This window comes from Lycorma delicatula, chromosome 6 (assembly GCF_047948215.1).
Source record: "Lycorma delicatula isolate Av1 chromosome 6, ASM4794821v1, whole genome shotgun sequence".
Classification (NCBI taxonomy): domain Eukaryota; kingdom Metazoa; phylum Arthropoda; class Insecta; order Hemiptera; family Fulgoridae; genus Lycorma; species Lycorma delicatula.
This window is the reverse complement of record NC_134460.1, coordinates 26914415-26942340: the sequence shown is the minus strand read 5'-3', so window position 1 is coordinate 26942340 and position 27926 is coordinate 26914415. Positions and strand designations below refer to the sequence as shown.

Sequence of the window (27926 nt, the reverse complement as noted above, 5' to 3'; positions counted from 1 at the left end):
AATGACTATTCAAAACATTGAAATAAGCTGTTTTACACATAGATAAATTAAACATGTGACAATGTATTACAAAATAAACAACAGCAATTTAAAAGTAAATAAGAATATTACTGACTAGGTGGGTGTAGTAGAGGTGTAAGGCAAGGATGGTATGGTTCTCGCATTTTCCAAATCTACATTAAGATATGATAAGGAATATATTAGAAGAAAAAAAGAATAATAAGAGGATACAGGAGAGCAAAAAATAAAATGCATAAGGTATGGAAATTCTAGCTGATGGCACACACATGCTTCAAAGATTTCTAACAGCTCTGGAAGAAGGAATGAAAGAACATGGAATGAATGTAGGAAAACTAAGGTAACGGAAAAATAACAAAACGGATTTATTTGTAAGGACAAGTGAAGAAAAAGTTACGAATATTTGGAGACTATGGTGATAAGAGGACTGGAAGAGCATAATGGGAATAAAAGTAGGTCAAGCAATGGCAAGGAAGTCTTCAGTAAGTAGAGGAAATTAAAATGTAGTAAAAGGAAAGAGGTTAGCCAAATGCTATTTTTGGACATCTTGTTATATGTAAGTAAAGGATGTGTGATGAAAAGAAACGGGAGAGAGACTGCATTGATGCTTTTAAGATGCGAGTGTGGTGGAGAAGGATGTTTGAAAGTAAGATGGATGGATTAAGTGTGGAAAGAGGAAGTAATGAACAGGATTAAAGAAGGAAGAGCACTTATACAGAATAGAGACAAAAGAAAAGAAAACTGGTTGGAGCATTTGGTTAGAAGTGGAATCATGGCAGCTGCACTGGAAGTAGCTGCCATGATTGATCCAGTAGTAGAAGGAAAAGGAAGGAAATAAGGGAGGGGGTGGAAGTAAGGAAGAAGGATGAAGTTAATGATGATGGAAAAAGGGGATCAACAAGAAGGCTTGAGACAGGAATGGATAGAAACAATGGTGGCATAATGGACCTGGCACCAGGCAGAACATTGGATAATGATGAACCTGTTTTAAATCTATGTGACTGAAAGTGGAAATTTTACAGCACTTATTTTTTAAATTAATATTTTTGTAAAAAAATAAAATGGATAGTCATCCATATTATTTTTTTACATATATACTCATATATGTAAAAAAAATAAGTTTTAAACTTAATATTGTCATTAATCAAATAAATTAATAAACAATAAAATAACATGTAATAAGTTCTAAACTTACTTGAAATTATTGTCATCAATGAAAACACATGCAAGTCTTGTTGTAAAATCAACCCACTTATAAGGACTCACTAAACCTTTGTTTAACATTCTGTTAAAAGCTGTATGATAGCACACTGTGTCTTTATAATGGTCACCTAATTTCTCATAAATTGATCCTAAGAATAAAAGATTAGTCACTACTAACTTTTCATATTTTAATTTTGCATCTTTATTAGATAACATTTTCTTTTTCGAAGAGAATAATTCATTCCCTGAGTAATAATTATCATCTTTGTTAGTACTTTTTAATTTTGTATAGGAAATCTGACATTCTTCTAAAATATCTCTTATTTTCTCTAATGAATTTTCTAGTTTCCCTTTTAATGCTGAAAGACTATTTATGATTAAAAATCCACTGTAAGCTACTTCAGGGTTACTTAAATAAGGTTTTGATTCTTTGTATAATTTTTCAAGTAAAGCATGAGATTCATTTTCACTGAGAACTTTTGAAAGAATATGTTGTAAAAATATTTTCATTCCTAGAAGCCTAAAAAAAAATTCATGTTTTTCACCATTGCTTTTAATTCTTTTATTTAATTCTTCTATCATATATTCCAATAAAATTCTAGATTCTGGATTAGCTCTAGAGTTTTCTTCAGCATTATTTGATGTTAATGATTTCAGTTTTAAATACTGTTCATGAAAATGCTGAAAGATAATATCTGATGTTTCTTCATCTTGATTTGAATTTTTTGCACTAGCAAGTAATTTCCCTTTTTCTCGGTTAAAATCACCAGCACTATTTTCCATATTAACCATGCAACACAAACATTTATATGCTAAATCTGAAACTAATTAAATTTAAGACAAGAGTTATGTAAATTTAGATTAATTTTCAAAGTTAGTTACAGTATTTTAATTTTTATTAATAATTTAACTGTTTACGTTTTAAGTCATTAGCAAAAGAATGATTATTTACACTAAATTAAATTATTCAACAATCATTTGAAAAAATATTTCCTTCTGTTATCATAAACCAGTCATATGTTATTTTCTGATTTTTTTTAGTTACTTAAAAATAAAAAAAATATAAGCTATGATTTTAAAAATATACCAGGAAAAGATTTTTGCAGTTATAATACTTCTTTGTAAGATTTATTACTTTTCTCGTTCTTTGAATAATTAATTGATTTTATTTAATACATGTACTAATTATTACAATTATTTTAAAGTTTATACATTTTAAAATTGCCGCTAAAGACATCACTTATAATCAAAGAAAGGAAGCTAAGAGAATAAAAATTAATGACAAATTAAGTGAGATGCAAAACAACTACCATTTTGGCTAAAGTTATTGCTTGCATAAAAAATATATTTTGTGATTTTTCTTTAATTTTAGAGTTGTCTCTTCTTGGTCTATAAGAAGTAACGTTGGTCATACAGCTGAACCTGTAGTTACTTTAACCCTAAACAGATGTTTCAGAGTATTCATTGACGGTGTGAGATGACGTGACTCAGAAGCCAGAATGTGTGTAAGGTAGTAAAAGTTCATTTTCAAACGACGTATTTGTTAATTTTCCCCATTATGGGCGGTAGTGTTAATTTTATTTTCCTGTCACTATTTTGTATAATACATTCTCATTTATTTTTTGTGGAGAGTGCTTTTCCCGATGAAGGGAAGTGGGATTTTGTGTTCACAGAGGTAAGTTTAATTAAAAAATTTGTTGAATTAGTAATATTTATTTATAACGTGATTATTAATATCTGTTACTAATTTTCCTTGTCTGTATCTGTCACTTCGTTGGCAGATATTATTAAGCAAGACATAATGCGCAGTCACTAGATGTTGAAAAGTTGGTTACAAAGTTTCGATAATAAATAAATCTATGATGTATTATCTATAATAAAATAAGTATTTATATTTAAGTACAGAATGTATAATCTATTGTATTTGAGCGCGCCATTGATGTAATTGACGTAATATTTATACTTATTTTTATATCAAACTGTATAGCCTAAAGATAGTATTTAATGATGCGTGATAATATTCATCGTAAAAAGTTGTAAATTATTTTTTGCTCTTAATCAGCATTTTTATTTAAAAAGTAAATTCATTTTAAACCATAAAAATGGTGTTAAATGGTGAGGAATTTTAAGTCTTTCTGTTGTGTGAAAGGTGTACTCCCTATCAGTAATCAAAATTGTTGTTATTTGTGATGGGTAGATTTTAGAACAAACAGCCATATGTATGTATGTTGTCATTTTCAACCATGTATATTTTTTGATCAGCTTAATTGGATAAATAGTATCAGATTATATAATTAGAATTCTCAGCATTGAATAATTTCAGATTAGAACATAAACACATATATGCATTAGCATATAATCATGAGAAAAAACAAGTGCTGGGGTTAAATGAATTAAATCAACTCAATATAGTTAATTACCAAAATAATAGAGTAAATTTAAAAATTCAAAATGTTTCATTTATGAGAATTGAGTGGTACCTGATGCAAATTTGTCCCTAACTGACTTATTTACAGATTAATAACAAAACAGAAAGCCATGTAATCAATAACTGCAGCCACAGGAAAACTATGATTGAACTGAATGTCACTCAGAACATAAGTATGTTTGGCTCTTTTGGTGTTTGTAATTTCTATATTGATTGGTTATGAGGTAAAATTCTTAATTAACATCATTAAGAAATTGTATATTGATTGTAGAGGTTAGAATTCTCAGGCGTATGAAAAGCAGTGCTCACAAACTTACAGGTTACTGTAACCAATTTTACTCAGAAGGTACATAACTTTTGTTTATTGTTGATTGTTTAGTGGAAACCATATGCCCATGCCGATGTAATTTTATCTTAAAGCAGTTGAGAGTAAAGCTTAAAGCTTTGAGAGTATTTGTTTATTGCACCGCCAATTTTTTTCACTTTTTTGATGCAACTTCTTTGTCAAAAAACAAGGTATTGAACATATTATTACAATGTATTAAACCAAAAATTTATCTGTTAGTGAGCGAAACAAGCATTTTGTTTAGATTATGTTGACAACATGTACTGACAAATTGTACATATATCAACATAATCTAACCAAACATAACCTACACTTGCTTTGCTCACTGTCCTCATTCAGTTGATGTGCTATAATTATATATATTGATGAACTATAATTATAGTTCATATATCAATTATAGTATCAATTATAGTATATATATCAATATATATAATTATATATTGATGAACTATAATTATATAATTTCATTTTTATGGATGTATGCTATTTAATGTTAATTAGATAAGGTTAACGAGCTTAGATTATGTTTATATACATACGATTTGTCAGTACATGCAATCAGCATAACCTAAAGCGAAGTTAATTAGATGAGCTTAGCGAGTGTAGGTTATATTTGGTTACATTATGTTGATATATGTACAATTCCACACTACACGGAGTCTACATAACCTAAAGTGAAATGTTTTGTAATTTTTATTTTTCATTAAAATATTACTTTTTCTATCATAAATAAACATTATTATTTATTTTCTCATGTGAAGAAGTTGTATAAAAAAAGTAGCGGTGCAATAACAAACTAGTACCAATTAGAGTATTAAACTGTAGAACTCTTCTGATAGAATTAATGTTATAACATATAGAATTCTTGAAGAGCATTCATTGTGGACATAATATACCTTCTGGTCAAATAATCTAACATTATCCAGAAAAATTATTTTATCCCCTTATTTCCTTAGTTTGTCAAAAAGGAACTGATTAGAAACACAGTCAAAAAAAGGTCTTGCTCTTTTTCTACTTGTTAAAGTTTTTGCAACATTAATTAATATAAGTAGAAAAGAAATGGCTAATTGATTGTAAATCACAGATTTTATAACCTTTTCAAAGGAGTAATAAGAAAAGGGTTTAAAATGATTTACCAATTTTGGATAATTTTTTTTATAGATAGAAATGATTCTAGAAATTTTTGCATTCAGAAGATGCAAGGATCAGTTATCCTTAATGAGGGGGAATGGACTGATTTTGAACAGTCAAAATTTCAAACAAGTCAGGTTTACTAAGTTATATAACCATAAATATTAATTCATTATGATAATAATTCTTTTGTTCAGAAAAACGGCTTTTGTAATATACATTTAAAGAAGATGATATACCAAAAATTATGGTAATTAGAGCTATTTTAAGAAGCTCACTTATATTTACACTAGCTAATTACTTCTTTTAAAAAATATATATATTTTTTGCTATCAGACTTTGTATTTGGTTTTCCAATTTGCTTAATCATCTAAAACTAGCCATAAATTCTTTATGTTTTTCACCAAAACCAAACCTTCCTGCAAGCAGATTTTTTGTGTAGGAATGCCAGATAATGGAAGTCATTTTTCCTACATTGCGTGAATCACAAAAAAGTTTGTGATTGTGGTTTTCACAATTGGATGGTTTTGTTCTTATTCTGTTGGATGTTTTGGAACTATGCTTTCAGATTTTTGTTTGTCTTTAATCCAGTCTTGAATTATTGAAATTTCTACATCAAAATCAATGGCTACATTGCACAAAATCTCATCATTTTTAATAGTTCTTGCAGTTTCATATTTAATATATATTAAAACAATTTTCTTAATAGGCTGTTTGACAGTGTGAAAAATAATGTCATAATTATTGTTATCCGCATAGATTATGGGTTTTAAAAGCAATTTGCATTAATCTGACCAAAATAATGGATTATTTATCAAAAAATAAAAACCCCGAAAAAACCTAATTTTTTTTTAGCTGGCGCCATGTAATCAAAAATGTTCTGGATTGGCAGAATCTATGATGACTTCACACGTCAGTAAATATGTCTGTTAATGATTGCCATTCCTTTGCGTTCCTTGGTGTCTTGCGACCTTCAAACTTAATTATTATAATATCAAGTGATATTTTATGATTTCCGTGTTACATTTTTGTATTTTATCCGATCATGGAGAGCAACTTTGTGAAGACGACAGACAGTGGAAACCTGCCTAAAATTGATGCCATTATGGTCAGAGTTTTCTTTAAAAGTAGCCCCAATTCTTATGCTACTGAGAAATGTGAAAACAGCAATGTAAGTACCTTACCAATTTACTTACTAACCTACCATAAACCTGTTAAGGTGAAATATGTAGCTATAGCATAAATTTGGGTTGTTATGATGTAAAATATTATAGGTTATGTTAGTTTAGTTTGACTCAACTACGCAGGAGTCAAATTTGGATGCATAATTTTAATGGAGCAAGATTTATGGGATAGGCCTATAATTTTGTCTTCATTAATCACAATGAAGATGTTGGTTTAGCTTATTGTTTATTACACATGTTATTGCTTTAATGAAGCAATATTTTTTGGATTGAACTTATTACTTTTAATTATTACTTTTTTTTACTTGTTACTTTTAATTACGGTAAAATGTGTTCAGACTGAGATTGAGCTGACAACATGACATGTTTTTGCTGAATTTGTTAAATTAAGAATTCTTCTTTGGTTGGGGTTTTATTAACCATTCGTCTCAGAAATGGTTGGCCTGAGTTTGATCAAGACAGACATTTACTGGTACAGTTACATTACACTTATAAGTCGCTAATGACTTTAATTGTTGATGTGACTATAAAAAAAAGGCCTGAATCAGGCGTGACTCAGGACTCCCCTTAGGTAAGACCACATTGAATTCTAACCTCAAACAAATCTGTTTGTTACTTTACCAATCGGTAAAGTAGACCATCAGTAATCAAAATTTTATGTCTTTACAATGAAATACTCATTAATAATAATATGCTTACTTAAATCAAAGTGGTCTTCACAGAAGAAAAGTTGAATTATCCACTATAGCATCTGGATTTCTGCGAGCATGTTGTAACCACATTATATGCATTTTGGCATTTTTGGAACTTATACAATTAGTTTTTCCAGTTTCTTTATTGACGTATTTGTGTATGCTGGCACTACATGCCATTTGTAACTCATTTTCTTAGGTAAATCACCGTAAAAAATAACACAAACAGCAGAATGCCAACTCTGCTTGTGACTTTTGATGTTTATTTATTTAAATGTTTATTAATGTTTATTTATCTAAACATACATGTGATGTCACTGATGCCAGTGTGACGCCGTGTTGCTCAAGATAGTGTTTTGATGGTTTATTTAAATAGTGCAATTTTATTTGCTATTTTTGAGGAAATACATAAAAGAATTAAAAGTAATGACTTTTTTGGTCTTGATAAACACCACTAAATAATCTAAGGTTGTTTCCAGAAACCAGTCAAAGTCAAATAGCCTATGTTTACATTTGATTAACATCTTTCTAAACCCTTTATCACTCAGTTCCTTGTTTAGAAAATTTTAGTCATGAAATAAAGTATTTTCCTCAATGGAATACTCAGAGATATCTGGTGACAGAAACTCAAATCACAGTTAGATACGATCTAATCTAAATTCGGTACAGTAATCAATTACACATTTATCTAAACATATGAAACATTGATTTAAATAGCCTGAAAATAACCAGAAAGGGAAGCAAAGAATTATTAAAATTATTAAGATGATTTCTAATGGGTTAAGTATACATATATTTATTATGTGGAATTTTAGCATTGAAAAATCTTGGAAAGATGGGTGTATGAACATATATATATATATAGAGTGTAGGTGATTTTTTTCATGGGATTTAATGTCTCTTAATTTAATAACAGCGTTTTGATTATGTTTGCTCTTTTCAAACTCCCATAAAGATGGAGCCAAAAACAATTTTTTCCTTTTTTTGTCATTTCTTTGCCCACATTCTTGTATTAATTAGATGATTCCATTAAAGTTGTATGTCGCTTTGATTACGTACTTGGACAATACTATTCAGAAGTGGAAGGAGATAATATTTTTTTCTCAGTTGTTTGGCGTGATGTATTCAGACTGTATTAATTGATTTTATGTGTTGCGTATGATGACTTCTGAATATGGGTCTTTGATGCAATTTAATTGTATTTGTGATTATATTTGGTCAAAGGAGTAAAAAGATACAGATCAGCATGTGTCTTTAATCTCAAAATTTTACCCAAAGTGTAAAAAAATTTTTTTAGGAGTCCTATATATATACAATTTGGTTGAAATTTTATATTTTTTATTACCAAAAGGGTAGCCACCATAGAAGGAAAGCACAATTCATCAAAATCTTTTTTTTAATGACAAATTAATGACTTTTTTGACCAACATGATACATTTCACTAAGTTCTCTTTTCTTATTAGGCAATTTTTATTTATGATTACATTTATATCTTGTTTTATCGTATTTATATCTTCATTTTTTTATTGTAGTATTTTATTAAGAAACTTATTTTAACATCTCATTTCATCTTAGACAACAAAAAATAGTTGACAATACATAACTTTCTTGGCTTTGCCTGTATTTTCTACATATTCACTCATGTTTGTGTGAATAATTGTATATGTATAATATATAATTATTTAATTTTTTGTAATTTGTTCCATGTTATTTTTTTTTTAACTATTTAATTAAAAATCATCTTCATTGTTAATCTTTAAACATTATTTTTGTCATTCTGGTTATTTAGGAATCTACTACATGGATAAGTAAATAATTTTTTATGCAGAAATATATTTTCCTTATCAATAATATGTTGTATTTAGCAAATAATACATAATTATTATTAAATTAGATATTTGTGGTTAAGAAATGTGGTCAAACAGTAAGAACTTACACACAACAACAAAATACTATACAGCTAGACCCTGGCAGTTTAATTGAACAGACTCATTTGTGAAGAGATTGAAAGTGTCATTTGTAACGCCAAAAAAAAAAAAAAAAAAACAGCAGGAAACCATTTTTCTTCTTACTTCCTTAGAAAGCTTGAGTTGAGTTACATTTTTGAAAATGGCTATATCGTTTTCAGGCATGAGTTGTGATTAATGATGAAGATAATATTTATATTTATTATTACCTTCCATTAGATAATTTATTTTTTGTTTATTAAATTATTGGTATGCATCGTTAACAGATACAAAATGATTTGTCAATAAGACGAAAGACGACCATTTCTCAACGACTTCAGACACTTATTTGCTGTAACTTACTGGTATCATAACAGTTTTCCCTTATCTTGTTTATGCAAAAACTATAGATATTTCATTAAGGAAGGTTTTTGTTATATAATAAAAAATAATATAAATTAAAAAAATTATAATTTTTGTTATTAGTTATCAATTAGACATTTTAATAGAGAACTACAATATATTTATCGCATTACTGTTGTACTTAAGTTATTGAAATGATTTATATCTATATCCTTGTAAAATTTATTATAATAGTTAATTGTCCAAAGATGATTCCTACAATCATCTTTGAGATACTGGAACCTTACGTTCCAGTATCTCAAAAATTTTTTGAGTAATTAATAATCATTGTCATGCGGAAAGCAACAATCTATTTTCTGTAATAAATTATCAACAAGTAATAACTGAAAAATGTATATATTTTTTTTTAACTTTCTTTCTGTAAAGAAAGAAAGCTTTATTTTTACTGGTAGCTTTCTAAACCTAGCTATATTTTTGTCAGCCAATTAATGACAACTTTTTTTAACCACATCATCACTTCCAAAATGACTGTTACTGGGGCATTTCATTTTAATTCAACAAATTTTCAAAAATTTTATCGCATCACTATTTTTGATTTTGATTACCGTATTTATTCGAGTACCCCCCGCACTTTTTTTCTTGAAATTGGAGAGAAAAAGTAAGGGTGCGGGGCTTACTTGAAAAATAGCCTTTACCAGGATAATTTATGTAAAGTAAACGTTTTCTTAGAATTACCTAAATTCAATCACATAAATATAGTTACATTAGGTTTCGTTTATCAATCCCGGATCAATACCTTATACAGAATACATCCTCTTCATATTATATGAACATCCTCTTCATATTATCGATAGGAACGAAGTTACGGTATTTTTATAAAACTGATTCATTCTGTATAGGCTGGATCCGGTTCTAATGACACTACAGTTGCAGTATCAGTTACCCATCGTCGTCTTGTCTATTCGCCATAGTCATTGTACTGTTTGTATATGTGCACGGTTACGTGCATTTTATCTGTTTATTTATCTTGTAAATTTTCACACGTTGATTTATTTTAATTACTGCATTAAAATGAGTACAAAAGAACAGCGTCTACGATCTTTTACAGTAAATGAAAAACTACGCGTTATGGAAGAGGCTGAAAAAATCGGGCGGCAGGAAGAAAATTTGACGTAGATGAAAGCTGCATTCGAGACTGGCGTAAGAAGAAACAACTTCCGGTGAAATGCAGTGGTAATAAAAGGGATTTTCGTGGCTTAAAACCAAAATACACAAACATAGAAAAAAGATTTTATGGCTTTGTTATGGAAAAAAGGAAATGCGGTTATGCTGTCACGCCAGAAATGTGTTAATCATATGCTCGTGAAATCGCTAAATCATTGAACAAAGTTGATTTTAAAGCAACCCGTGGATAGATAACACGATTTTTTGCACGAAATGATTTGTCAATAACACACAAAAAGACCATTTTTCAACGACTTCCAGACGCTTTTGAACAAAAAATATTACATTTTCACAAATACATAATAAATCTTAGAAAATATAAAGGCTATTTGCCTTCTCAAATAGGAAACGCTGATCAAACCCCCGTATATTTTGAAATGCCATTTGACAAAACCGTAAATAAAAAAGGTGAAAAAAGTGTTACGACTCGCACTGGTGGTATTGAAAAACAAAGGTGTAGTGTTATGCTTTGCATTACTTCTGATCGATCAAAATTACCTCCGTACATTGTTTTTAAAAGAAAAACTCTTCCTACCGTACAGGTAAATGGAGTTATTATCAGAGCACAGGAATCAGGTTGGATGGACGAAACCTTAATTTTAGATTGGATCAGGTGTGTATGGCAAAAGCGATCAAGAGATTTACTTAATAAAAAAAATACCGGTATGCCAGTAATGGATAGCTATCGGGGGCATACGACTGATAAAGTGAAAGCCATTTTAAAAAAGGGTATGACAGACCAAATAATAATTCCAGGCGGATTGACATCTCTATTGCAACCGCTAGATGTCTACATTAATAAACCGTTCAAATCAGCATTAAAACAACTGTACTGTAAATGGATGGCTGATGAAAATTTCTTTCTCGCGCCTACAGGAAGAATCAAACGCCCAGATTTTAACCAGATTTGTCTTTGGATAAAAGATGCTTGAGAAGGTATTTCCACGGAATTAGTAAGGAAAAGTTTAAAAAAATGCGGAATATCTAATGAACTTGATGGTAGTGAAGACGATCACCTTTGGCAGAGCGACGTGGAGACTACCAGTAACTCTTGTACAGACATTGACAGTGAGTGACAGTGATCAATTAAAAATAAAATCCCATATTAAAAAGTGTATTGAAGTGATCATTTTCAACATGATACTTTCTTTTCGTTTTACTGGCTACTGATTCTGAACTAAACTAGTACTTACGGTAATTAAATAATATTGTAATTTAAAAGATAAAATTAAATGCTTTACTTTTTGAATATTTTCGTATTTACGTATTTTTTTATCATATCTGTTGCACTTATCTACTTGCAAGTACCGGTATATACTCGATTTTTTTTAGATTTTCGGTCCGGAAAATCGAGGTGCGGGGCTTATTCGGGAGCGGGGAGTACTCGAATAAATACGGTACATTTGGTATATAACTACCCATCTTGTAGTGGCCAAAAAATATTTGTTTATATTAAAAAAAATTTTTTTCTTGAGTAATAGAGTATTTTCTAACTTGCCAACAGGTAAAAACAGCCATTTTTATCACTTTTTCCATGAGCTGCAGCATTCATATTTTACATCATACAGAGGTCAAAAAAAGGGCATTTTGGAAAGAGTAAAGATGAAACTTTGTCTTGGTGTGCTCAAAATTAATTTTGTTACATAACCACCAAATCTTGTAATGTTTACTGTAGTTATGTTAACAAATTGCTTTTTCAAATTTTTGGCCCAAAATAAATAATGAATAACCTAGGGTAACAGGCCTGTTTTTTTTTTTTTACTTTTTAACTCTTAGGTACTAGTAGTACGTATAAAAAAAAATAGGGTGTTACTGTATGTCCTTCATTAAAAAAAATGGCTACCAAATGGTAAGATTTTGAAAATATCTAATTTTTGGGGCTAAAAAACCACATATGGGACAGGTTGCAAAAATCTGTAATGTTTACAGCAGCAAGTATGTTTTACATACTTTAAAACCATATAAAATTTATTTTATTACTGAAAGGCGTTGACCAGTAATGAAGTCATCAAAACCGCTAAAGATGCCATTCCTTCTAACCATGAACAATGTATCCAAAAAATTCACAGCATGTATTTTTTCAGATAATATTGTAGGCCTACTATACAAAATATTTGATATGTCTATAATGAGATAGCGTATGTTTCAGATAGTTTGCTACTTAAAGTATGACTTATACACACAAACTCATATTTAAACACGAAAGTGAATAAACATGCATGGACATAAATGTTTGCGTAATCCTGAATGTAAACATTGCAGAAGGCTCAGTAACTGTTTTTATTTCAATGTGATATGTTTTATTGTTACTAGTGTTAATACTGGTTAGGTAATGTACACTTGTTTATAAAGCAATTTTATTAGCAGCGAACTTCTCTTTTATGCAATCGATATCTTTTATTTTTAATATTTTTAATTAGAGAAATTTTTATTTTAGCTGTAAAGAAACTGGGATAAGACAAAGTGAGGTACAATGGGTCGTTTTGCATTTTATACTAACTATATTGTTATTGTAGGAACCCTTGCATTTCATAAAAACGGATAATGGAGTGTTCAATTGGTATTCACACTGAAACAGTGTCACAAATTGACTTACGATAGATCTTTGGTATTGGACGATATTGTAGAGTTACTCTAAAACTTATGCAACGGTACATCAATTTCTCATATATTTTAAAAAGAAGGAAATTACAAAGCCAAAGCTACTGTGTGATTAGTGAGTTCTTGAAGCACAATACTACATCATTCTTCTGCTTCCAAAGCAAGTTATAAATAAAGTAAAAACACTGTTACCACAAGTTAAACAAGTTTTTTATTTTTCTGATGGCTCCTCAATCGAATATAAAACAAAAAAAATTCATAAATTTATGATACTGTCAAGATACAGCAAATAACATTGTTATCTTTAAAAAGTGGATGCACTGTAACAAAAAATATCTGTACTTTTCATAAAATCGAATATTTAGATAAATATTTTCATATTAATGGGAAAAGTTACTTTGACCCATTTAGCTGTCATACTAAACAGGTTAAGAAATCTCTGACACTTTCAGCAAGCAATCCAAATTTAAAATTAATTCCAGGCAGAGCACACTGTACAAAATGCTTAAACAAAATACAAAAATCACAAGATACAGAAAGCGAACTGGAATGTCAAGATATGTTTGAGCCTCAATGTGTTATAGTTGAGTCTGTGAATAAAGCTTGTTCAGCACTTGGCATTTCCGCCGTTAAGCTTAAAAATTATAGAGTAGTGCAAAGGAACCAATTTTGAAAGTTACAAAAATAGCCAATTCAGTTATCAGTAAATGATTCCCTGGATTTAAATATTTCTGTAGAAGAAACCAGTTTTACCACAAAATTATGCTGATTTAGGTAGGGAATATGAAGAATTAATCATTAAAATAAAGGATAAAATGAAAACAGTTACATCAATCCCGGAAAAATGAATATTTTAAGTTTATTACCAAGGAGCTGGAGCATTCAAAAAATTCAAAATGAGTTTAGTGTTAGTCAGTGTATACCCTGTCAATCCAAAAAAATTAGTTAAAACATGGAATTTTGCCACAAATTGGCAAAAAGAAACCCAGTCAATAACTGATGATAATGTTATTAAATGTGTCCAAGATTTTTACCAGAATGATGCCAGGCAAGAAGGATTGTATCTCTGTAAGACAAGCTGAAGGCAAGAAAATTAATATTCAAAAAAGGCTTCTCTTATGTAACTTAAAAGAATTGTAACAGAGCCTTCAAAGAAAAACATAATTTAAAAATTGGTTTTTCAAAATTTACTGATGTAAGATGTAAATTTTGAGTTTTGGCTGGTGGGTCAGGTACTGTGATTGTGTGTTACCCACCAAAATATAAAACTCATGTTATCTGCTCTAAAAATGAAATTTGATTATAAAATTCTCCTTTCAACCATGTTATGTGATGTAGAAAATGAAACTTGCATGCTGTCACAATGTGAAAGATATCCAGGCACTAATGAAGTGATCAGATTACTGCAAGAGAGCTGGGATGATTTTTATTCTGAAATTATCTTCAAACAGTGGGTTTCTGTTCACCATTGTGAACTAACTACTCAACTGCTTCCATTTCAAGAGTACTTAGATAAAGTTACTGAAAACTTAATTAATCATAAAAGGCATGCATAATTTTGTTGCAAAGAAACAAGCTAATTTCCTCAACATTAAAAAGGAAAACTTGCTGGAGAATGAATGTATTGTAATAGGAGACTTCTCAAATAGGAGACATCTCCTGTATCACAAAATTTTCATTTTGTGATACAGGATGAAATCGTCATATCAGTGGTCAAAAACTTATGCCAAGGTACATCCGTTTCTCATATATTTTAAAAAAGAAGGAAATTACAAAGCCAAAGTTACTGTGTGATTAGTGAGTACTTGAAGCCAATACTACATCATTCTTCCGCTACCAAAAGCGAGTTATAAATAAAGTAAAACACTGTTTCCAGAAGTTAAACAATTTTTTTATTTTTCTGATGGCTCCTCAGCCCAATATAAACCAAAAAAATTTCATAAATTTGTACTTTTACAATTTTTGGTCAAGGTCGCAGACACAGTTTTGTTCAAGAAACCACAGTTTTGTCGATTTCACAATAACGGGCTAGGGTTTGTCAACAAATCTGTGAATGGTGTTATAAACAACATAACCCAAGGTTGTTTATTATTACAATTCTGACCTGTGTGCGAATGACGATGTCAGCTGTTTTGTCAGTCAGTTCTCATCGTGCCTTGGGTGTGTTAGCTTCGGTGCTGTGTACATTGTTTTTTTGTTATTAAATCGTCGGGTCAAGCTCTTTACAAGATTTAAGATATCTAAAGACTTTATTTAATTTTTACCTACTGCTCACGGCTGTTTCTGTATTGTCATATATAATATATAAATACTAAAATTAGATTATTTTTTAAGTAAAATGTTGTGCTCGGTAAGACTGGTCGTGCTATGTTTTTTCGTGCTGTAAGTTAATTATGTGTTTGAATTCCTGTTCTTTTTTTTATTTTGTGAATGTAATGTTTATTCAATTATTCTCAGTTAAGTCTTCTGTTCTTGTAGCATAAATGTTATTTACCTTAGTGTTTTCCTTTATTATAGTTGATGCATAAACTCTTCTGCGTTTCTGGTATAATTATAAATTTAACAAACTTTAAATAATGTTGATGTGCTGAGAGGATCAGACCATCTGATCCTGTCAGAACAGTACTACTGTCAAGAAGATTTTGAAATCGCAGCTGAATGGCATTTTTTTGCCTCATACCATTGAAAAGGATCATGTGATAGTATTGGTGGAACTGTAAAAAGGTGTATGACTAAAACAAGCCTTTAAAAGACAGTCAACAATCAAATTGTTACACCTTCTGCAATTTACAATTATTGGAAAGACAATATTAAAAATATAACAGTTATTTTCTGTTCTAATAAAGATGTTTAAGAGACTGAAGAATACCTTAGTTCTTGTTATCAGGTAATGACAACAGTCCCAGAAACAAGAACCGTTCACAGTTACGTTCCAACAAGTCAGAAATGTATTCTAAAAGTCCAGGTGATCTCTGAATCAGAAACATTTATGTTAGTATTGGTGCACAAGGACATTAGTGTTTCTGATTGCTTTATCAAAGCCAAAATGTAAAAATTATGTCTGCTGCGTACACGATGACAAGTGGTGGTTGGGCGAAGTCATTGAAGTCAAAAAACATAAAATGAAGAGGAATATTGAATACACTCTTTCCATTCGCAGGGTCCTGGTACTTCATTCAACAAATCATTGAGGGATAATGAAACATGGGTTCAACTAGAAAATATTTTTAAGATTCTCACGCTTTCAGAGCTTTTTTTATCAACTACTGGAAGAGGACACAACATTACACCAAACATGAATGAGGACTTATCAGTTCTACTCAATAAAAAAATGGCAAGAGAACTAAGTTACGTTAGTTAAGTTTGTTATCAAAAAGTGCAAGATTTATTTGTAACTTCTATTAGCAGAAGTAAAATCAAGGTAAAAGTGAATTGAACAACTTGTTAATGTATTTAAATTGTTTATCATTTTATAATTGACTATTATAATCTGAAAAAAAAAATACACAACATCAGTATTTTTGGGTACATTGTTTACAGAAGGAATGGTATTTTTAGCAGTTTTGTTGATTTCATTACTTGTCAACCCCTTTCAGTAACAAAATAAATGGTTTTAAAGTACATAAAAAGTACTGCTGTAAAAATGTCAATTTTTTGCTACCTATTCCAAATGTGGTTTTTGGGCCCGAAAAATGATACATATTCAAAATCTTATGATTTGGCGGCCATTTTTTTTTTTAGTGAAGGACACAGTCCAGTTTGTTTTTTATTAGTAATTCTAGTACATAGGAGTTAAAAGGTAAACAACAGGCCCGTTACCCTAAGCCCTTCATTATTTATTTTGGGCCCAAAATTTGAAAAAGCAGTTTGTAATTGAAATTTAAGTAAACATTACAAGATTTGGTGTTATGTAACAAAATGAATTTTAAGTACAATAAGATGAAGTTCCATCTTTACTCTTTCCAGAAAGCCTTTTTGGCCCCTATACGATGTAAAATAAGAATGCTACAGTTCATGGAAAAAGTGTTGAAATTGGTTGTTTTTACCTGTTGACGAGTTAGAAAATAATCTATTACTCAAGAAAAACATTTTTTTTAAATATTTTTTGGCCACTGCAAGGTGGGTAGTTATCATATAACACATACCATCAAAATCAAAAATAGTGATGCACTGATCATTTGTTGAATTAAGATGGAATAATACCCCCTACTTTACCTGTAATCTGATGTAATTGCTAAAGATCATATTACACAATGATTTCCTAATGTAATTTCAATATATTTTAAAACAGTTAAAACTGAACTTAATAAAAAAACAAACTCTAAATATTTAAAAATTGGCATCCGTCTAACATCCTGTAATTAACAAATTTTTACAAACTCTTACAATATTTTAAATATATTGACAGATTCTGGAAAATTATCGATTATCATTCTGTTCAGAATTATTTTGGAGTCTGATTGTATGTCTTGGAATGAAATTTTAGGTATGACTTTTTCATCAAAGCTGAAAAACTAATTACCATTATCATTTATCATTTGAAATCCTTGTACTCTTTTATTTCATTTTTGAATTTTACCAAATTAAATTTTCCTGATTCAATAGTAACCTATGTAACATCTGTAGGTGGTAAAACTGACATTATAGGCATATCTGTTTGAACTTCATCATTTGAATAATGCGTAGTTCCCAGATTGAAATGTAAACACTGACAAATAGAGATATATCATTAAAGTTGACACATTTAAAATAGCTCATGTATTTAATGAAAGTTTTTAATTTTTTTTTTACTTTATGAAACTGCACTTTCTGTTTTACTTATAATATTCTTTTAAATGGTATTAATGTATTGTTTATATTTTTGATATCATTAGTAACTTCTTTTATTTTAATACTTCTAACATTTTTCTTTGAAGATGTGATATACTTATCACATCTTCAAAGAAAAATTTTGCTTATTATATTATTATTCTCCTTCTCTTTTGTCACTATTCTGTCTGTAGTTCTTTTAATTGTACTATCTATTCCATTCAGTGTTTCTTTGTCATATTCATCTTTGCAGTAGTCCCAGGAAGAATATTTTGAAGTTGGATAGTAATCTATTATTAAATTCCCAAAAATATAAAAAAAATTTCTTATTGCTATACTGATTTGATGGTCCATCTGATTAAAAGTGAAGCAATTTTAAAGTATTTGCTCTTTTAAAAATTCAAACATCGGTTCTAAATGAGCCAATATTGCCACAGGTTCTTGTCTTAAATTGACTGCTATTGTACCGTATGAGCGTGATTTTAAATTAAAGTAAGACATATTTTGTAACATAGTGAAAAAGTATGTAAGATATTTTTTGATACCTATCCCCCTGAAGTGAAAGGTTTTAAATTCCTGAGCATATTTTAAACAGCAATTTTCATTAAAATCCATGCATGCAAGTGCTTCATCTTTCAAATTGTTTTTTCTAGATATTTAATGGCAGAATAATGATTCGTGCTTAATGAATCTAATAATTTCTTTTTTAAATTATTAATGATTAAAATTGCAGATATTCGTTTAATAATTTTATTATTAATTATGGCCCATTGGTATTGATATAAATTAATTATATAATAATTTCCACTTACCAACTATTTTTATTATGTCCAAGAGCTTTCGGATGATATTAATCCATCATCAGGAACATTTATCTGTTATCAATTATAATTATTTCCTTCACAAATTAATATATTAGATGAATTTTTTAAAAACAAAAATTATAAATACAGCAATTAATCATCAAAATCTAAAAATAATTTAGACGTCCATCATGTCAGTATGAAGCTCTCAATTGTTGTGTTTATTAGTATGAATCAGTATAATGAACCTAATAATCAATATTATTGTTTAATATTTGTTTAAATAATACATCATTATTAAATTTTGTTTGTTCATTTATCAAATTTCTATTATTTAAGTATATGCAATATTTATCAATAATATTTATTTTATGAAAGTTATTGGAATATTCAAGAATATTAATCAAATTATTTGGGTTGTAATTATGATTATTTTCTAAGATATGTCTAGCAAAACTATTTCTAGACTTCTAGACAAAATACATTTTACTAGACATCTCTTAGAAAATAATCATTATTATAACCCCAATAATTTTATTAGTATTCTTGAATATTCCAATAACTTTTATAAAACAAATATTATTGAAAAAATCTTACATATAATTAAATAATAAAAATCTGATAAATGAACTAAAAAAATTTGATAATGATGTATTATTTAAACAAATATTAAACAATATTGATTTTAGGTTCGTTATACTGACTCACACTAATAAACATAACAATTGAGAACTTCTTATTGACATGATGGACAACGTCGACATTATTTTTACATTTTGATGATCAATTGTATTTTAAATTTTTGTTTTTAAAAAATTCAAAATTCATCTAATATATTAATTTGTGAAGGAAATAATTATAATCCATAGCACATAAATGTTTCTGATGATGGATTAATATACGAAAGCGCTCTGACATAATAATAAAAATAGTTGGTAAGTGGAAATTATTATAATTAATTCTTTTAATAGTTTGACGTATATGTTTGTTATCTTAGAATTTACATTTTTATCTTTATAAGTTTTTTCTAAACACTGAAGTGATATTTTACGTCAATACTATAGTTATTTTCAAACAGTTGTTTTTTTCACCACTTCATACTTAATGTAATTATATTAATTTTAATTTCACTATATAATATTCCCTTCTTTAACTTATCAAAACGAAACACACTATTTTTTATTTTTAAAATCATTCCTCACAAAACTGATGCTATTGAAATACAGCTCATGTACTAATAATAATCTAATTAAATTATGTTTTCGAATGAAACTGTAGGAGTGACTTTTCATCAAACACAGAAAACTAATTAGCATTGTCATTTACCAGTTGAAATCCTTGCACTCTTATTTCACCATCATTGTCTTTATCCAAAACATCTATAGAGATGTTTCATTTTTTATTTGCCATAAGAATAGAATTTAATCAAATTAAATTTTCCTCATTCAGTATTAACCTATGTAACATCTGTTACATAAATTATAACATTCTATTTACATATCAGTGATTTACTATAAATCAATTACTTTCCAATAATTGATTCAAGGCATGCTAAAATCTGGTGCAGACAGTGAGGAAGATTAGTTATTTAGCAGTTAGTAGAAGAATTTGGTACTTACGTATTAACGCCACCGCAGCTACAGCTTTATTTAAAATCAAAGTAGTCAATCGAATTTCGGTGGAAAATGAACAGTCTCTTTATTAATTTTAATAAATGGTTATTTATATTTATTTATTTTATAAATATAGTTTAACCAAACTTAACCTGTGCTCGCTTCGCTCGCTAACCTTGACTAATTAACACTGTAATTTTTTGAGTATTTATTTAATAAATTCAGTAATTATTGCAATTATTTATTATTTAAAAAATCAAAACACTCCTGTTAATTAGTCAAGGTTAGTGAGCGTAGGTTAAATTTGGTTAAATTATATTTATAAAATAAATAACCATTGATTAAAATTAATAAAGAGACTGTTTTGAATCTATGTTAAAATCTATATCGGCCCATTTTCCACCAAAATCCGATTGACTACTTTGTATTTAAATAAAGGTGTAGCTGCGGTGGCGTTAATACGTAAGTTCCAAGAATTTTAAGAAAAAAATTTGCATCTTCAACATTAGTTGAGAAGACATGATTAAAATAGTAAAGTTGTCTTTTTTAGTTTTTTCGGTGTTTGACGATAAATTTCAATAATAAAATAAAATTACATGACAATAGTAAAGTAGTGAATTGGGAATAAAACAAGATGCCTTTGATTTTTCTCTGGTTTTAAGAAGGAATTTATTAAACCTCAAACTCATTAGGAAAGATTTAGTAGAGCTAATATAAGCTTTTCCCTTAGATAAACCCAAACATTTTAACAGGTTACATTTCATGTTTGCTTTTGCTGCTTCTAGAACAGATGCATTCACTAGAACCAAACCATCAGACCAAAAGTTTTCAGTATGCTCAGTAAAAGCTAGGTTGAGTTGCTGAATTATACTTTATTAATTGTTTATATTTTCTATTAGTTCATTATGGTTCCTTATTAATAGAAAGGATATGACAATAAAATTTAATGCAATGTTTCATATTGAGGAAACAGATCCTATGAATGTGCTAATTGAAAGTATTGTTCATTTATCCTGTTTTTTTTTATTAAAAATTAAAAAACGCCAATTTCATACAGTATTAATTTGTTTATTTTTTCTTTTTGTAGAACAATGGAATTACAGTAAAAAAAAGCCTTTTTAAAGATTCCAAAATTGTTGTAAAAGGTAAGTCATTATTTATTTACTTAAATTTTCTTTCTAGAATAATTTAAGAAATGTATATTCTAACTTAAGAAATGTGTATTCTTTAGTTAATAAGGCGATAAAAAAAAAAGTTGAAATTATATTTAGTTTAAGTTATGTGGTAGTAGTTATTTTGATTATTTTATGGGTTTAAACCTGTTTATTTTTTTTTAACTGCTGTACTTAAAAAAACGACTTTGAACTAACTCTAATTGTTAATCGATTACATTATTGCAGTTGGTCTTTCAAAATTCTGATGAACTGAGTGAGACAACGGCATTACTTAATCCATGACTAAATTATTCACTTGGATATTCAGATCCAGGGCTTTGACCAAGATCTCCCAAATACATAGGATAGCCGATCGATAGTGATGCTAGTTATTCTCCCTTTCACTGGATGCTGAAAACTCAGATTGTATGAATATAGGATATTACTTGAGAAATTGATGTACTTGCTTCATTCATTTTTTGTACCATTTTACCATGGGGCTATAAATCGGCTAAGATAAACATGTTGGTTAGTTGTGGTGCCATCATTATTTACTCAAAATCAACTGTTATCTTCTTTACAACCTTTATTAAGTAAATGCAATCTTTTAAGTTTTTTTCAATACCTGTATATCAGCCTGTAAAGTTTGTAAATGTACAATTTCCTGCATTGAAAGTGGACATGAAAATACAACTGTTTGTAATATCTTTTGTAAAACGAAAGAAAAATGATGTAGTACTTTGAAATGAGATCTTTATGACACATCCAAATTTTATATTTAGATTTCTTGAAAGTAATAACAAGAATTTTATAAATGAAAGTTTTCAGCCTGCGTTTTATGACTACAGCTCATTCTGTGTAGTTAAAAATTACATTATTAATTAAAAATTATGACTGAAAGATTTCTAGTCTAATTTAGCTGGGCTTTATGTAACATCTCCAGGAATATTGCAACAAAAAGTACAGTTTTTTTAATGGATTAGAAAGTAATTAAACCATTGGAACTGTTAAACTGTAAGATTATTTTATTTTACTGCTTTGCTAATAGGGCTTCTTTAAAAGATGTATTGGGCTACATCAGGTATTTAATAACCATTTGCCTCAAATTATTCTTGGTACTGCAAAAAAAAAAAATGATATAATATTTTGAAATAGGGAAATATGCTGGAGATAAACATAAAACAAATCTAAAAACATCTTCATTAAACAAACTGATTTCATCTTTGTAAACTAAGAAGAAAATCATTATTATAACAAATTCTTAGTGTCTATCACTAAAATAAATATAAGCTCTTGTGTAAATACCTTGAAAACGTTAGACAATATGTTGTAGTGAATGTTGTTTAGAATTTCCACTATCTTTGCTTCATAGATTTAAATTTCATTTGTAATAAAAAATAACATAGCACAATATTTGTTTCTAAATTATATTGTCGTATAACGTTCCGAGTAGATTAAGAATGATTTAAAAAGTATTACAAATTATTTACTTGTCATAAAAAACTATTGTATTGACCATAAATGTCATTGTGTATAAGTATTGACAGGCAGTAAAAAAAAAAAACTAAAAATAAATTGTAATGATTCATGTTTTTGTTTGATTCTTATAATATCTCTGAAGTCTCCAGGTATTTAGCACAGCTTTCTTGATTCAGTGTCCATAAGCATATTCCCTTGCTCATTAATAAGTGAAACTACTGTGTGCCAGGCCAGAATTTGTTGTTAATTAGAATTCAAAAACAAAATGGTGAATAATATATATAATACTTTTGATATACAATAATGAAAACAGGGATTCACAGAACATTCACTCAGCTAGTACCAGAAATCATAATGAATTGATACTTTGAGGAAGTTTGCAGTATAGTGTTAAACTTGTAAAAGTATTCTAAAATGCATGAGTTGAGTGATGGCAAACCTATTGTGTTTAGTTAATTATTTATAACTATAAATCATTAATTTCTGTTAGTTTATTTTGTCAGACATATAGAATTGCTTCTTGCATAAAAATAGATGGAAGAGATCGTATATTGTTTATTTTTGTTGCTGTTATGACAAAATTGCCTGCTAGTAAAATGGTTGTCGGTTTACTTACTGCTTGATATTGCATTTATAGAGGTTTGATCTAGGTTTAATTTAAATGAAAATGTGCTATAAATCAAAATAAAAATCTGCTCTTATTCATAAGTTTATTTGCTTAATAGATTTACTTGATCTTTATCCAGTTTAAATTTTTATGAGCCATAATACCAAAAAATTAATAAATTTTTCATAGATTTTGTTTTTCTCCAAAATTAGATTTTCCCTATTGTAACTGTCTGATTTTATTGGCTTGCTGGCATTAATATTTCATTGATTGATCGCTAAGTAAAACCGCAAACAAATATGTAAAAAAATTTTATTTTGTTATTTATTCTTGTTTTAAGAAGCAATTCTAAAATAAATTGTTTATGATAATTGCTGGTGTTAATAAGTAAATTGCATATTTTTAGGTAAAGTTGTAATATATATTTGAAAATTAGTAAAAATTAAAAGAAAGATAGTTTTCTCTTGACAGTACACGGTTTCTGCTGTGAAAGGTGTCTCAATAAGAACCAGTGTTTTAAATTAGGTGACATTTTTTAAGTATAAAATTTTGAATTCAATATTTGATGTCCAACTTGGTGAGACTTAGAGGTCTCGCTAAGTTGGACATCAAATATTGATGAACATGGACATGGTTATCAGAAATGCCATGTTACATGTTAGAGCAACATTTATTTATTGAAAAAATTCATTACAAAAAATGAGGAGTTTCCTCACCCACTTCTTCTTTCAAGATTAATGGAAATTTAATAATTTGTATGAAGTCTGCTTTTAATTATTGAAAATGTCATTTTCTGTGATAACTCTTGTTAGTTAATTTTTTAAATTTTATTTCCTTTACTACTACATGTGATTTTTTTTTATTTAGTCATGATTCTAGTAATCACTGCATTGTTACTAGTGAATTTTTTCTTGAGTCTTAATGATTAAGTTAAGAATGTTTCTTGATATATTATTTACATTTTAATATTTCTAATATGGATTTCTTTGATTTGTATTTATAATTCCAGGTTTTGATTTTATTGATAAAGTACAAATATTATTCCTGTTTGCTTTTGTCTTTTGCAGTATCATGTGAATCCCATGACGATAAAACTAATATTACTATTAACTGGAAAGTGAGTTCTGTCGTCTGTTGGGGCAATGGGGTCAGTTTCTTATTTACAATTTGAAATAGTTTTTATGAAATGTAAATATAGTAAGTTTTTCCTAGGGATTCTATCCTTGATATTATTGAAGGAGGTTGAGTCTCAGAGTTATTGATAATTGAATTTCATGATGATCCTAAAATAGGGTGATTGTATTGAAGAAAAGAAACTAAGGATGACATCCAAAAGTAAAGCCTTTTCATTTTCAGTTAATATTTAATGGTTTATATGGCCTTAATTATAGAAAATTAAATCTAAATATTACTGAAGTAAATTCTGACTGAAATGAATTTATATTGAAATGCATTATATGTAATGATCATCAGCGCTTCTTTACGTTAAAAGAGTGTAAAGTATTATTAGGTGATTTATGATACTGTTCTAATCCAGCATCAATCACCATAATGTAATATTGAAGCTCGGCACAGACAACATTTAAAACCACGTGCCTGTAACCAAAACTGACACTTTAACAGGCTGTTATGCTCAGAATTGATAATATGTAATGAATTATGCGTATGAGAGCTTAAGCTGTCATAAGCATAGGTTTTTTAAGCTATGAGTACATACCTCTTTAAAAAAAGTATTAATTACAAAATAACATTTACTTTCTTATAGAGGCAAAAGTGTGTGAAACGTACTTTTACTCCAGTGAAATCTTTTAATTACACTGTCAAGAAAAACAGTGTAATTGGAGTTCCCAAAATCTTATTTCAACAGAGGTAATGTGAAGTATTTAAACAGTACCAGATTGTTTGAAGTAAAATAAATGAACAAAATGAAAGTGGTCTTTAAATTTCAACTATTTTATTAACTATTTTAGAAATATAATTATCAAGAAATCTTTTGTCAATGTGGCACTGTTCTTCAAAAAAGATTAACATGTAAAATTGTACTTTTGGTTACTTCATATTGATATCATTGCCTTTTTATCACAACCAGTCCAGAAAAATAACTAAACGTACAATTTCCCTGAGTTATCAAGCACTTTACACTCTTAAACAGACTCCTATGATTTGTGGTTATTACACTAAAACTGAAATGAAAAAGGTCTAGGATTTAGATTATGAAAAATGCAATATACTTGCATGCCATTTTGATATGCCACAGAAATGTTTGTTTTGAGTTACTAGCAAAGCGCAGGGCTGAATGTTCTAGTAGGAGGCTGTCCTTTGAATATAATAACCTGGAAGTAAATGTGAGTTATTTTATTTATTTTAATACCTTAAGGTAAGATATTTTTTGAACCTACATCATAATTTTAAATTCTTTTTTTAGTCATTATTCTGATGTAAATGAAGTTTAATTTAATCAAGTATTTATCTCTTTGAATCTGTTAAGTACTTTAATTTGTTGTATTTTATGTAATTACATTGTTTGAATTTTTTATTTATATATATATTATTTATTTAATATATATTAAATGAAATACAGTTATATTAAATATTCTCTTTTGTTTTTCTTTGCTAAAATAAATTTACCATCTTATTTTATATGTTTTAGACGTTTGAAACAAATTACATTAGAGACCTTGTGAAAAATAATACGGTTGACAGTCAGACATCAGAATGTGATTGTTCAGAACACAATGTAAATGGTTGTGAGCTGGTGAGTTATCTTAATTTATTTAGATTATGGTTATATTTTACATAAAACCTGATCTAACCCTTTACCTTACTATTTTACTACTTAATTTACCCCTTAGTCAAATTTATACTTTCCTCTATCCCTCTGAAGGGTAGAGGAAACATTTTTACTTCCTCTACCTTTCAATCCGTTATTCAACTTAATCCAGTTTTTCTTTTGTTATAATATTTTACTTTTTCACTATGTTTAAGAACTTTTCTGTTATTTCTTTATCGGGATGCAATCTAAAGTATTTTTGTTAATCACAAAACTCTCTAGTTAATTTTTTTATTCTAATTAATGTTATCTTGATTTCTGATTCTTTCCTAACATTTCCTCGTAGGACCAGATTTTATAATCCTGGATGACGATATATCAACTTTGGTTTTTTTACAGAATTCTGTCATTAACTTTTCTTCGCCTTTCATCTTAAAACTACTTCATTTTGTGCTACATAACCTACCTTATTTTTAACATTCTTCGAATCACCAAATTTCAAATACCTGTTTGTTTTTCTGGTTTCTCTATGTCAAGGTTCACTGCTTAAGTGCAATTTTCCATGTAACATTTTTTTTAAAGAAAAAAGCTATTTCTAATTCATAAATCTACAATTGATAGCAGCAAAGTTTTTTCTACATAAAAGCTCAATGGTGTGTGGCGATATGCTTTTTATATCGTTCTATACTTTGTAGTTTTTATTATTTGATAAACAGTATTATACTGGTACATTATATTCTGCAATTGTAACACGTCTCATTATCTTCCTTACTGTTGCATCTCATTGACTTTTTTTAACTCTTCATTACTTTTTCCAGTGTCTCATATTGTTTAACTTTTGATAAAAAATAAATAAATATTCAGTTATTAACATGGAAATTATATAAAAATTAATTAGAATTGAGTATCTATAAATTATTATTAACATTTTCAGATCATGTAGCCTTGGAACTGGTTATGTGCGGCGTCAGTTTTAAAACGCTGTTACAAAATCATTTTATATGGGATCTAAGTCAGTTATTTTTTTTATATTCACAAAGGAATCAGTTTTATTACACAATTTGAACGACGTTTATACGATGTAAAATGTTTTATTTAGACTAGAAAGAATATGACCATTTTTTCTCAGAAATGTCCTTGTGTGTGAGTGTGTGTGTGTGACTTGTGTATTATAATTGCTATGAGGATTACGGATTTATTTATTATTTACAAAAATAGCTTATCTTACTAGCAACATATCGTTGTATTGAAACACATAATAAATAAATAATAAATGATATACGGCACACAAAAAAAAAGGAATTTGTGGTCATAAATACGTCACTTTTACTTGAGGTTTACAAATATCTTTTCTGATAAATGATATCGGTAAACATGTAACACACATCAATTCGTAATGAATAACAGTATGCAGTAAAAATGTGTTTTTGTCAATCTGAATAGCCTTTTGAGTGGTGGGGATTTTTATAAAACGTAGTTTTCTGAATCTACTTTCACTTATACTAACATATGTTACTAATCTGTGATTTATGGCACGGGTTTTCATCATATTTTG

General features: G+C 28.4%; 1 protein-coding gene across 1 annotated transcript in view; it reads left to right on the top strand.

The window, feature by feature from the left end:
* The first annotated feature begins 2677 nt into the window (after positions 1-2677).
* Positions 2678-27926, top strand: part of LOC142326773 (transmembrane protein 87A) — a 64245-nt gene continuing 38996 nt past the window's right edge. The window contains exons 1-4 of the mRNA XM_075369470.1: positions 2678-2896; positions 21449-21506; positions 24669-24748; positions 26252-26356. Of these exons, the coding sequence (XP_075225585.1) occupies positions 2780-2896; positions 21449-21506; positions 24669-24748; positions 26252-26356 (360 nt within the window). The 5' untranslated portion in view covers positions 2678-2779. The remainder of the gene's footprint in view (positions 2897-21448; positions 21507-24668; positions 24749-26251; positions 26357-27926) is intronic.